Here is a 13785-nt window from a genome sequence, read left to right on the forward strand (position 1 = left end):
TTCACATTTACCCGTTTTAGTCCTCGCATTATTTTATAGTCTTCTATCATCTCTCTTCTCAGCCGTCTTTTCTCGAAGTTGAACAGCACTAACCTCTTTAGCCTTTCCTCAGAGGGGAGTCATTCCATTCCCTTTATCATTTTGGTTGCCTTACTCTGAAACTTTTCCAGTGCAACCGTATATTTTTTTTGAGATGCAGTGACCAGAACTGCACACTGTACTCAAGATATGGTTGCACCATGGAGCAATACACAGGCATTATCATATTCTCCATTCCTTTCCTAATAATGCCTAACATTCTATTTTCTTTTTTGACCGCTGCAGTACACTGAGCCGATGATTTTGACGTATTGTCCACTATGACACCCACATCTTTTCCCTGAGTGGTAATTCCTAATATGGAACCTAACATCATGTAATTACAATGTGGATTACTTTTTCCTATGTGCATCACTTTGCACTTGTCCATATTAACTGCCATTTGCCAGTGACAAAGTAATAAAATAGATGAACAGCAGCAGAAATTAATGAGATTGTCAAGAAATGGTCAGTTTTAACATGTGCTGAATATGAGTCTTGAAGTGGGGTTAGGGAGATTAACTGTAGCCGTGAGTGCTAATATTAAAATTTCTAACATATTAATAGATATACACAATTCTGTACAGATACAAGTGGTCCCTGCTCTGTGGAGTTTACAATCTAGTCAAGGCACACAGGCAAGTCAAATAAGAGCCTTCTAAAAATTTCTTATAGAAAACATGGTTAAAATTAAACAAGGTTTTGATCAGGAAGACCAGTTTTAAGACTAAAAGTGAAATAAATTTAAAAGCAGCCTCAAAATGTTGAGTTTTTCGGCAGGATTTGAATGTGGCCCGAGATGATCCATGACACACCAACTGAGACGAGCTATTCCAGGCATATGGCACATCAAAGTGAAACACACAGAGACCGAAGGTTGGGGTAAGAGCAGCCTGCCCGATGAATGGCGTTCCAGAGGAGTATGGGGGCGATAAAAGAAGAGAGAGGTAACGAGAAGCTGTAAAGTAAAGGAAGCCTGTGGAAATGGATAGAGGCAAAAGGTAGAGACTTGAGAAGAGGGGTTACATGGTCATAACAATACTGGAAGAGAGTTTGAACGGACTATGACTGAGATAGACGGACAGATTGTCTATTCTAAACAGAAGGTGAAAGAGTAGATAGGGTTTTGGGAGTGTTCACAAAGGACATACTGTAGTAATATTAAAGAGCAAGGACAAATTATAGCAGTATTTTGAATATGTACAGAGAGAGAGAGTGAGGACTGAAGGTGACCTCAAGGTTGGCAGCCAAGGGGCCTGGGAGGACTGACAGTGCTAAGCACAGAGATAGAAAAACGGGGGACATGGCATAAATTGAACATACCTGACTTCAACCGCTGCATGATCTAAAGTTTCACCATCACAGTTCCAAATACTGTTAACATGACTGCAACCACAAGATGCGAGATTGCCGTTGCAGATCTGAGCAAAATGCTTTTTGCCTACATCCTTATTGTCTTCATTTTCAAGATGTTTTGGTGTAAAGAAAAACGTCTTCACCCGATAAACTTCTACAAATGCGAGGTCAAACTACAAAGAGATAAGAAAGTGGCACACTCAAGTCAGGAACATCTTTGGGGTAACTGTAACATTTATTGCGGACAATAATCGTTTAATGAAAAACGTTGCAAACTGATACAAGTAATAAACTCTTTAAAGTAGTAGATTGTGTTTATTTATTGGAACGCTATAGGCTTCCAACAAAATGGTTTAGGAAGCAATATTATTCTTACTGATCCCTTCTGTCTTTACAGCTGTGCAATAAAGCAAATCAGTTCTTGGGCAAAATATGGAAAATGCATGACATGCCATATTTAGTGTTTGCTTACTGGTTTTCATGGTTAAGGGCAGTAAAAGCCCACTTGTCTTGAAAATACTCTTTTGTTGATGCATTAGTTCTTCGAGCTCTTGCATTACTCATGTTTGTGCCCATCAACACAGTTTTCTGTTAACTGTATATCCCAAGTTACACTACCCCTTTTTTTAGCCATTCCCTATATTTATTCACGTTATTTTGACGAGTTATTGTTGTCTATGTAATATTTATTTATGTTCTTATGTTCAGAAACTCTGTTTATTGTAACGCCTTAACCGCGACAGTTTTGTTCTATGGAAACCGACCTGATTTGATACTTGTATTGAGAAGGTCAGTATATAAAAATCCTAAATAAAAAAAATAAATAAATAAATAAAACCCAAGATACAAAACTGCAGTCAATGGTAGGAGACTCAGCTTTAGTAAACGAAGCTGGAAATGGCCAATGCAAGTTTACACAAATCATGGAAGTTCAGAAATGTACAAATTACATTTACTGTACCTGATCGTCTTCATTTGTATGCCTGATAAGATGTTTTAGAAAATTTAATCTGGAGCACTTGCGTACTAAAATAAGGTCCACAGCCCCAGCTGCCAAGTGAGCTGCAGGTGAGAGACCCTTCGGGCTCCGGGGACATGCACAACTGATGTTGGCTGCATTGATGGCCATAAACTTCCCTTTGACGACTTTCCAGCCTCCGTCATCCTCTAAAACAGAGAACAAGGACAGAAGTTGATTTAACGGAGATGAGTAACATGTCCACAGTAGGATAAAGAGTGGTAACACAGATTAGAAAACAGGGCTGCTGTTTTTAGTTTGCTATTGGAGGTGTATTATCCAAGCAGAATGCCAAGAAAATAAACATACTTCCAAATTTGCACATATGCTATATTTGTATCTTTTGATTTACGAATCTCTTCTTAAACCAAGTTTTAACATTTTAAGTTAGAATGATTATCTAGTTATGAGCAGTCTTTATGTGAAAAGCCCCAGTCTGATTCCGTAGTAGACTTATGACTCTGGAAGGGGTTGTGGGGTATGGAGGGGCCAGAGGGATTGTCTTAAGTGCTTCTCTCATGGGAATGTCAAGTGATGGGAAAACTTTCCCTTTTGAAAATTGCATTAAAAAAAAATCTGCACAAATCTGACCCTCCTTTTTAGAAGGGTACTTTTTCCCCAGCAATAAAATACACAGGAATCAAATCTTTCCCTGCCCCTGGGAACGCCTCCTTTCATTGGGGTGCTGCATGCGCCATGTCACTCACACACACACACACACACACACACACACACACACACACACACACAGGACTAGCAATTTTAAAGACCCCATTTTCACAGGTAAAGCACTACTTTCCTCGCAGAAATGGTTCTGAAAATTGTCTTCTTAGGGCCAGATTTTCAAAAGCATTTACATGTGAAAATGTGGCTTTCTGCACCTAAATGGGCTTTTTGAACATTGCTCCACAGTTGTAGATGTACGCGCGGAAGCATTTTCACATGTACATAAAAGAGGCATGCCCAGGGACGGAGGTGGGGGCAGGAAAACCATCTGCATGCATACTTTTAATTTTCAAAAATTAGGTATGTACGTGTACATGTTCACATTTACCCCTGCTCCCAAGCTGCCAAAAACATGTTCACGTGTGCTATGGGTGGTTCCACGTACACCTACTCAATTTCAATGCGGACTTAAAGGGGTAGATTTTAAAAGAAGCGCATGCACTTCCAGGCGCACCCAGATGGATGCGCCGATTTTATAACATGCGCCCACATCCTATAAAATCTGGGGGCCAGGTGCGCACATGTGCGGGCGGCGCATGCAGAGGGGCCTAATATATCAAACATACGTGTGGCGATGAGATCGGGCCTCTCCCAGTCTGCTCCAATTAAGGAGCAGACTGGGAAGGAACTTCCCTACCTAATCTCTCTTTCCCTCTCCTCCACACCTCCTAAACCAGTGGTTCCCAATCCTGTCCTGGGGACCCCCCAGCCAGTCAAGTTTTCAGGATATCCACAATGAATATGCATGAGAGAAAATTTGCATGTTATGGAGGCAGTTCATGCAAATGTTCTCTCATGCATATTCTATGTGGATATTCTGAAAACCCGACTGGCTGGGGGGTCCCCAGGACCGGGTTGGGAACCACTGCCCTAAACCCTTTTTCCTGCCTTTAGTTTTTTTAAATTTTGTTGCTTACTGCTCCATTGGAGCAGTAGCAACTTGCGTGCGCCGGCTATCCCTTCCCCAGTACAGCCGCAAATGGCCGCTATACCGGCCGCCTCCAGCCCCGCCCCTCAGACCACCCCTTTCCTTCGGCCCGGCACTTCTGCGCGTAATGGGAGTTACTCGCATGGCTGGGTCCCTTTGAAAATGCGTGCGGAGTGCGCAAGGCCCAGCCACACACTTAACCCCCATTTTTCTCACACGCAATTTTTTGAAAATCTTCCCGTATGTGCGCAAGTTCACTTTGAAAATTCGGGCTGTTATTAAAATTATCCTCAGCCTATAATATGAAAGTCAAGAAAGGATGCAAAACATTTTTGTTTAAATTATATCTGATATTTCTAAAATTGTATTTACAAGCAAAACCACTGCTGAGACTCATTATTTTACTATTTCTGTCTTTCTGGTAATTCACTATCACTGTGTTAATAAGAACAAAAGAAAAAAGTAATACAGAGAGATTGATATATTCAAGGGCTATAAACCACTAGCTGGAAGTTATTTTTACTGTTGGCTGCTGGCTTCCCACCAACAGATATTAATGTATTTAAAAAGCATTTGCAATAAAAACTCATTGTTTACATTCATTTAAACAATGTTTATTTGGTGTTGAGAATAAGGAAAACTATGAACACAAAGATATGAGCCAAATTATGGTTTAAATGAGTTTTAAATTTTCATTTGCAAATCACAAAACCATCTTTAACCATTTAAGCACTAAGACGTTGTAAAATGAGTTTTGCTGAGACACTATACAGCAAAGAGTCAGGGAGAATGGGACAGAAAGGAGAAAATCCCCTGAGCTGATCACCCGTTTACATTTTATCCCCTAGCACACGACTTCTCGGCTCCGGTCCTTGAGGGGCTGCCACAGGTCTGGGTTGTCAAGGAAACCAAGCTATGCAAATGAGGCTTGTTTTGAGACTGTATGTAGGCAAAGACATTTGATGAGCATTCGTAGTGGATATTATGAAAATCAGACCTGTTTGTAGCTCTCACTACCAGAAACCCCGAGTGTGAGTCGGATCTCCCTGAAACATGCCGACTGCTTTGGCCTGCCCGTTGATGCACACGACAGGTTCTATATACCGAACACCGCAAATTTCAAATGGAAACTCAACACAATTATTGATGCTACACGTAATTCTGCAGTGGACAGATTTGCTGCTCCAGAGGGAGTGAGAAAACACGATGCCTCCCAAGATGGCTTTGTGCAACTTAATCACCAACTGTTTAAACTTATTTTGCTTTTATTTTAGATTTCTTATATACTGCCTAAGGTGGAACATCCAGTCTTCTCCGCCAGTTGGTAAAGCCATGTGTATTTGCAAACAGGGATGGATAAACAGGTTTGAACTTTATCTGAATGGTTCATCCATAACCTTTCCTTGGCAATTAAGATGACCACCAATCTATCATAATGTCAACCAACATTGGTCTCTACTATGGACTACATAAAGGTTTTGTTTATTATCCTTGTTCTTACTGTATTTTTCATTCAATTTTTTCAATTGTTCTATCAATTTGATGTCGTATTCTTTGTGATGTACATCACTTTGAGAGATTCATTATGATCTGTAGCGCCATTTATAAATTTTCCTAAATACAATAATAAATACATCTGAATCGAGGGTTTGGATTATTAGAGTTAAATCAGGATGGCTTGCAAACAGATGTGGATAAATCAGGGCCATTTGTGGCTTCACCCAAATTTCCATACTGAACCGGTTCAGATCTGGCCAGTCACAGATACTAAATGCACTTATGCTCAACATTATTTTATGGTCAAAGAGTTGCACTTTTCTATTCTTTCAAGCTAAACAATTTTCTAGCTTAGTTTTTTTTTTTTTTAATTCTTTATTTATCAATTTTCCAAACATAATATACAAAGCATCCACTTTGAAATCAGAAATATGGTTTACAAAAGAGTATCAAATCAAATCACATTGAGAATAACAATAAAGGAAATATTACATCAAACTCTTTTGGCTTTTTAAACCCGTTTTACCACTAACTTGTGGGGGGGCAGGTAACTGCGGAAAAATAGGAGTTTCTCAAAGAAATATCTTTAATAAAATAGCGGCGCTGAAAGATGTTAACCTTAATCTAATATATAGATCAGACATTGGTGTTTATTTGGAGGGAAACTTTTTTCCCTTCAACAAAGTTTTTGAGATGTTCAGGTTGGTAAAATATATGAGTATTTTCACCATACTTAACTATGCACTTACACGGAAAGCGTAAGAAGTAGGATGCTCCTAGAGCCAAAACTTCTGTTTTTAGCTCTAGGAAAGCCTTCCTTCTCTGTTGGGTAATTTTCGATACATCTGGGTATATAGCAACATTAGCCCCCATGAAGTTTTTATTGGACTTCTTAAAATAAGCCCTCATTATTACTCCCAAGTCCTTATCATTAAAGAAGGAGATCAGGAGAGTGACTCTCTCACCACCTCGTACGCAGAAGATTCCAGGAATTCTGTAAGATTTTCCAGGACATTGGGAGATGTTAACTGACCTCGTTGAGATCTGCGAGCAGGTAGAAAATAAACTTTGTCGAGTGGGGGAGAATTATCTGAGGAAATATCTAGAACTTCCGAGAAATATCTCTTAATCGTAATCCGAGGGATTTCTCCCACCACCCTTGGAAAATTCAGTATTCTGAGATTTAAATGTCTGTTCGCGTTCTCTAAGTATTCAATCTTGTTATTCACAGTCCCAAAGTTCTGCACCATAGTAGTCTGCACTTGTTTAACTTGTTTCAGCTCTTCCATTTTGTTCAATTTTTCTATGGTTTCAAATTTAGTTTTCCCAAAATTTTCATTTATTGTACATAGCTGTGATGACAAAGTACTTATATTCACTGAACATTCATTCAAAGACTTCACCATTATTGATGTTAGTGTCCACAAGGACTCCATCGTGACTACCTCTGGTTTCTTGATATTAATAATTTCACCGGGTATGAGGGGGGTAAAAGATGGCGTACTCTCACCGCTTCCGCTGATCTGATTCAGCTCCCCACTCAGCTCAAAGCCTCCGGCTCCATTCTCTCCAGACAAACTGGGACTCCGGGCGTTCTCCTCATTCAACACTTCTCCCTTGGGCCGAAAAGTCATGGCACCCGCTTCGGATCCTGCTTCCAAGCTCGGTGTTGAGGGTTCCCGCTCCGCTGGAGGTAGTCGCTGATCTAGCGGGCTGAGAGAAAAAGTTCCGTGGTCGGGTCGTGTTCTCCTACAACCGGCACGACAGCTGGAGAAACCAGCCCACTTCCTTCGGTTTTTGGAGTGCATTGTCCGATTGTACGCTGCCCAGGGGGTAACGGAGGCGCCGAGGGATACGCTCTCTGTCTGCCCTTTCGTTTAGGGGGCATTTTACAGACAAATTACGGCACTAAGCCTTCTTAGACAGAAAGAAACGCCGGAGCAGCAACGCAATGCAACCTACTTCGGCGCCATCTTGACTCCGCCCCCCCTTCTAGCTTAGTTTATCCAGCTGTGAATCTTTGAATATGGCAGATCTACCAATGTTTGTATAAACCTGAACTAATTCGAGCAAAACCGGACTGAAGATGACTGAATATTCCAGTAAAGTCAGGTGGCATATTCAAGGATTTAAACTTGAACATAAGCTACCATTCCCAATGTTAAATTAAGAAAATATCTCCTTTGAAGATGCTTTGTTGATCCTGAAGTTGAAAACAGTATATTTCTGCTATGCTGCCTGCTTCATCTTATTTATGCCAGTTCTTTTTTGTTTTTGTTTTTTTTTATTTTTGCTGCAAGCGTGAAAGTGACAGGATGAATCTATTTTCATACTGGCCTTGTGTTTTCCTTGCTCATTTTATTTAAAAAAAAAAAAAAGAGTCACTCAAAACATTTTAAAATGCAAATTGTCTTATGACTTTTATTAAAAAAAGAAAAAAAAAAAAGAATTAGCTTAGCTCCCTCACGTTCTTTCTGGCAGGGGGATAAAATACATTTTCGTTGTATCAATTGTATTGCTAATGCTTTCACTGCCCTCATTACAGTATGAGCTCCCAGTAAATCTTATTACAGGCTAACTAAACAGGTTGTTTAAAGCACACCTTCCAACTGCATCTATTTACATAATTGGTTAGGTTGAAAGAAGACCAGAGGGTTTTTGAATCCAACCTTCTTTTGACAGCTTTCTCTACAGGGTACGGTGAAAAAAAAAAAATCATCATCATTATCTATAGCCAGTCCTGCAATAATGGAAGCATTTTCTTCCCTGATCCCTAATACAGCAAATAGCTTTCAAAATCATCCCCATATTTAGGGTCGAGAAGAATTTTTTATTTTTATTTAATAAGCACAGGGCCAATTTTCTAAAACCTGGACCTAATGATGGCAGGCCCCTGCAAACGATTATTTGTGGTGATGTGTGGAAAAACAGTATAAATAAATAAATAAATATATATATATATATATATATATATATATATATATATATATATATATATATATATATATATATATAAAATAAAAGCTCTAGAAGCAGCATTAGACCGCGCATATTCGCATAAGCCCAAGTCTTTCCTCAAGAAAGGCTCCCAAGAAAATCTATCCAAAATGGTTTAACACATATGTTAAACTTGCAGATAACACATATGTTAAACCTGCAGATACAAAATACAGAAATAAAATAAAAAATCATTAAAAATACATTTACACACACAACTCAACATGGAAAACACAAAACGTCACTAACTACCACAAGAAAATAACCACCGGATGCCCCTGCCAATAGTCTGTACAATCAGCCAACTCTGAAACTTTTCTGAGAAGTTACCCACAAGCTTTTATAAACAAACCCTAACCAGCTACTTAGTTCAGGTATTAGAATTGTAACAAACCTATAAAACAGGCGGCTTGTAGCTAGAGCTTTCTCAGCTGGGAGGACTTGGCACTCTGCTTGTCCTCAGAGAAGGTAAAAGTAGCTTACCTATAACAGGTGCTCTCCGAGGACAGTAGGATGCAAGCCCTCACTGAACCCATCTACTTCACCTTGGAGTAGTTGGTTCTCTTCATATTTAGCAATATAAACAGCTACGAGATATCTATCTATATATATATATCTCATAAGTCAAAATGTATCATGCATTGAGCCCTTGTCATGAGTGAGTCTTTGTGAAGGGAAACTGCACTATGGGCTCCATAAAAAGAAGAAAAAAATAAATCAGTGGAACAGAAGCTGTCCTTATGCTCACTACTGAACCTAAATTAAAACTAAAAAGTGCACATGCATCTTATGCTTTGATAATCATTAAATCATTATCAACACTTAAGCATTACATATTTACCCTCAGTGATATGCAGAACACATGCAATTCAGAGTGTGCGGTACCGCCTGAACAAAAAAGAGGCTTGAAACTGCAATCAAATACATTTAATGATAATTATTAGCACTGGAAAGAAGGTTCTAAGCCTTGGCGACAGGCAATATTCTTGATACTACATGCTCGACCCTTGATGCAGTCAGATGTTTATAGGTGTGTTTAATTAGAACCAGAAACTCAGGTTAAAATTTCCATTTCAATGATAAGCATCAAGATAACCTCCTGATTCTAACTGTAAACACTGCTATCAGGGCAAGTCAGCACAAAATTAGATATGGAGGGGTGGGGGGGGGGGGGGCAATCTCCAGTGTCATTTAGCTGGATGAGTACTAATCTATCCGGCTAATGACAACGCTCAAGAGACCACTTTATCCAGATAATTACCAGTGCTGGCTAAGTTGTGGGTGGGCTGGGGACATAACAGGGAGGAGCTGCTTATCTGGCTAACTTAGGCCTAGATTCCTCATTTTGCTATAAATATAGCAAAAATAGCACCCACGATAAAAAAAAAAAAAAAGGGTTGCTGGCGAGAAAGACTGTAGAGGCTGACAAAAAAAAGTTAACTAATTATACCACTGTAAGAGGGGGCACTAGTAACTCGGGGTGAGCTGGGGTTTGGGGGCAGTTTTGCATGCACAGTCATACGTACAAACAGCACGGTTACCATCAGTGGAGATTTGATAATGCCCTAATGCGATTTGATAAGTGACCCTCTTAGTTGGATAAGCAGTGATATTTATACCGATCCGGATAAGTTAGACCTTTTAACTTATCTGGGTATATTCAGTAGCGTGGCCATGGCCGCGCTACTGAATATCCCAAACAAGTTAGCAAGACAATTTTATCAGCTGAATATTAGGCCCAGAATAACCAGTCCCGGTATCTGTTGCACATATCAGTTCTTGTCAATATGGAAGCTCCCAAAACTGTCAAAATGGACTTTAATGAACTTCAAAAGCAATCTGACAAATAAGAGAGGACAACTGTAATTTTTTATTTAAATATTGGGAATAGATCCGTACAACTTATAAAACGTTTGCATCACCCACAGTCCGTTAAGTACAAATATTCTTTAAATAATTCATTTTATCATTAAGATTGCATAAACCATCTGGGAGGCCAAATGACAATCTGGATTTGTTTAGGCCTTGTCAACCAGGATCTTCTAGCTGAAGCACTGTAATTAACACTGGTTCTGTGCCAATTGAAAGCGAGCACTCAGCGGGCAGACACAGAGATGCACAAATTGTAAAAGGAGGAGATGTCAAAGTTTCACATGAAGCCACAGGAAAGTAAGCAGCAGCTGGGAGGCTGACAACAAGAGTTCACCACTTAAGCCCACAGCCGCTAGTACAGTAACACAGTTACTGAGGGGAGAGAAAGGCCAAAGGCTCCATTCAGTCTGCCCAGCCACTCCGTGCAGGCTACCCCCACACCTTCTGTTAAGAGCAGTGACTGCTGCTCCGTGCAAGTACTCCCATAGCCAAACGGAAACTCTGCACGTAACAGAGGTTACACCATTTCTTTATTTCCATTCTCCAGTCACTAGGACTCCTCTGTGTTAAACCCATGCTGTTTTAATAAGAGAAGGAGTAGCCTACAAGTGAAGCGACTGTTGAAATATTTCGTACTAGTTGAGGGTTTGCGTCATGCACAACATCTTGCTTATTACCGTCCCACCTGTTTACCTATAAAGCCTGGAGAACTCCTTGCCTATGTGCATCTGCGTTCGATGTGTCTTGCACTCAAACAAGATACCAGTGCAATTACAAATGCAGCCGCCACTGGGCTGAATGGTGCATCCAAAATGTGTTTTGATTTTCAGACTGTACGCCATCTCCAAAGAGGGAGGAGAGAAAGATGCACGATTATTTTTTGGCATCGGCTGAGAACAGTTGGGTAGGCCAATACAGAAGGAAATGAAATAAACTTGACCAAGATCACAAATGGCATCACTAGTGACTTGTGTCCCTGTGACATGACTGCCAACCAAACCAGAAGAGCCTGGAGCTGTAACAAAAGGGGCAATGTCTGTCTTACAGCTACTGCTGCTGTAATTTTATTGAGCAATGCTGTTGGGCACAGGAACTATGTAAAATCTCCAGAAACCTGAACTGAGCATACATAGTTTGCTCACCATACGTCCTTGAAGTGCAGACATATACAGTAACTTAATTTACCTTTAACAAGAGCTGCGCACTTTGCCCTCAAACACTGCTGCACCATAAGTTTATCAAGATATGAACTGTTTTCCTAGATTACCATGTTCATGGTTTGGAATTTTATTGGGATACGTAATATCAAATTCTTTCAGTCTAATAAGTTATAACTTTGGAAACGATATATCCAAATGGTATTTTTACTTATGATAAGCAATAAAAGATTTAAACTATCATATAAACAACATATGCCTAAGAGGGCTGAATCACATAAGCGAAGCACCACCACGAAACCACGAGCTCGCCATCAGAGAGAAGGTCCACGTGGAACGGTTAGCATGCAAAACGTTTGGTGTACAAATCTTGTTTCCTCACCGCTGGAAATGTAAAAAATAATTGAAAACAAGCCAGTGTTTGTTATTGTTAGTGTTGTAGATTTCCCCTTTTCTTTTACTGTTCACCTTTTGGTGTAAAAACAATTAACATCTCACAACTGAAAAACAGATAGTTAAGGTTGACAGATGATGCCTGGAAAAAAAAAAAAAAGATCTCGCATGCTAACAGCGCGTCTATGAATCACTGTCCTATATCTCCACCAATCCAAGATTTCTTATACCGTAGCAAGAATACACTTCATTCTTCATTGCTTCACGGTAGGTATCTAGCAAATTCAGTGGAGTTGTTATTGTTATGCTATATCCTCTGGAAGTAGAGAAATAGTGATGTGGAACTGAGTCACATTATTAAACTCTCATCCTTAACTTACCACTCACTCTATACCTGCATTGTAAGGCCTAGTATTGAACAATAGGTTTGTCACTGTTCATTCTCCTTTGTTGGTACTCTGAGAATGCATAAATATATAAAATATGCAGCCAAGGCACGTGGGAGTTACTTTTAAATTTTATGCAACTTAAGCAAGCAATTCAGATATTGTACAATCTTGCATGTGATTGAATATCAATTGTTCATTCATTGGAAAACACGTTGAATTGCCCAATCAGACTGTTAAGGTCATATGTAAAAGATTACTAGGAAAGCCAATTAGAAATGAGGTACAATGCAGTGCAAACCGAAACCCTCTCCTCTTCATCCCCGTCCGATCCAGTGGTGGCTCCTCCTCGCCTCAAGCGGTACAGCCAGGCCGCTCTGCAGACTGTGGCACGCCGGCTTTGCCTCCGCATTGACTGGCAGGGCCTTTGCTTCCCACCAGTGGTGCTGTGCAGGTTCATTGCATTTCTGCATGGTCAGCCAGCAGGGACCAAGTCCCCTGCTGGCACTGCCTCCATTTGGAATAGAAGGCCCCAAGTTTCCCACCGGTTACACAGCTCACTGCTCCTGCTGCTTCCGTGTGTCGGAGTTGCAGACTGCACGCGTGAAGAGCGCCATTCCACCAACAAATACCAAGCATGCAAACAACTAGCATGCATTAATGGTTGTATCTGAATTGGCCCAGAGGTAATGCTTTTTATGCACTAGTGCATGCTGTATGTATTATTTTGGCTGTGAGAACTAATGTGCCTGTCTTTTCTTCTTGAGAAAGCAAAATTGCTTACCTGAAACCAGGTTTTTCTGTAGATAGCAAGATAAATCAAACAAACCACACGACAATAAAAATGTGTCAATACAAGAAATAAACCAAACATTCTAACAGGAGGAAGAGACCTCATATACCACCGCATGAATCTACTATATGTGGCAAATTTCTATCATTGGTTGGAAAAACCTCCTGAGAAAATACCTTAGTGCTCTCAAAAGTCTGGATGCTCACAGAAAATTACTTAACATTTCAAGCAATATCTTCAGTACTTTTTTTTTCTAATATGTAGCAATTCCCAAAATTCCATTGCGTTGAAAAGCAATGTGGTCAAAAAGTCTACAGATCCTAAAGATGAAGGATCTGTAGGGCTCTTCGGCCACATTTTTGAGCGTGGGACTGGCATAAACTGAACAAGCGCTAAAGGAATCAGATTGGGAAAAAGCTGGCCATGTTGGCCTTACAACTGTGTCTCCTGGGTTTTCATCTCTATGGAACTTTGGGAATCACTACGCATTAGGAGAGAGAGCAGACGGTGCTGCCTATTCCCAGGGAAAGCGGTGGCTTTCTCCAAGGCTACCTGGCTAATAATTGCATATGGACTTTTCTTCC

At 40.2% G+C, this 13785-nt stretch overlaps 1 protein-coding gene across 1 annotated transcript in view; it reads right to left on the bottom strand.

Moving 5' to 3' along the window:
- CERK (ceramide kinase) overlaps positions 1-13785 on the bottom strand; it is a 116681-nt gene that overhangs the window by 4890 nt on the left and 98006 nt on the right. The window contains exons 11-12 of the mRNA XM_029615796.1: positions 2396-2601; positions 1402-1607 (exon numbers count right to left, since the gene is read on the bottom strand). Of these exons, the coding sequence (XP_029471656.1) occupies positions 1402-1607; positions 2396-2601 (412 nt within the window). The remainder of the gene's footprint in view (positions 1-1401; positions 1608-2395; positions 2602-13785) is intronic.

The sequence above is a fragment of the Rhinatrema bivittatum genome, chromosome 9 (genome assembly GCF_901001135.1).
Source record: "Rhinatrema bivittatum chromosome 9, aRhiBiv1.1, whole genome shotgun sequence".
Lineage (NCBI taxonomy): Eukaryota > Metazoa > Chordata > Amphibia > Gymnophiona > Rhinatrematidae > Rhinatrema > Rhinatrema bivittatum.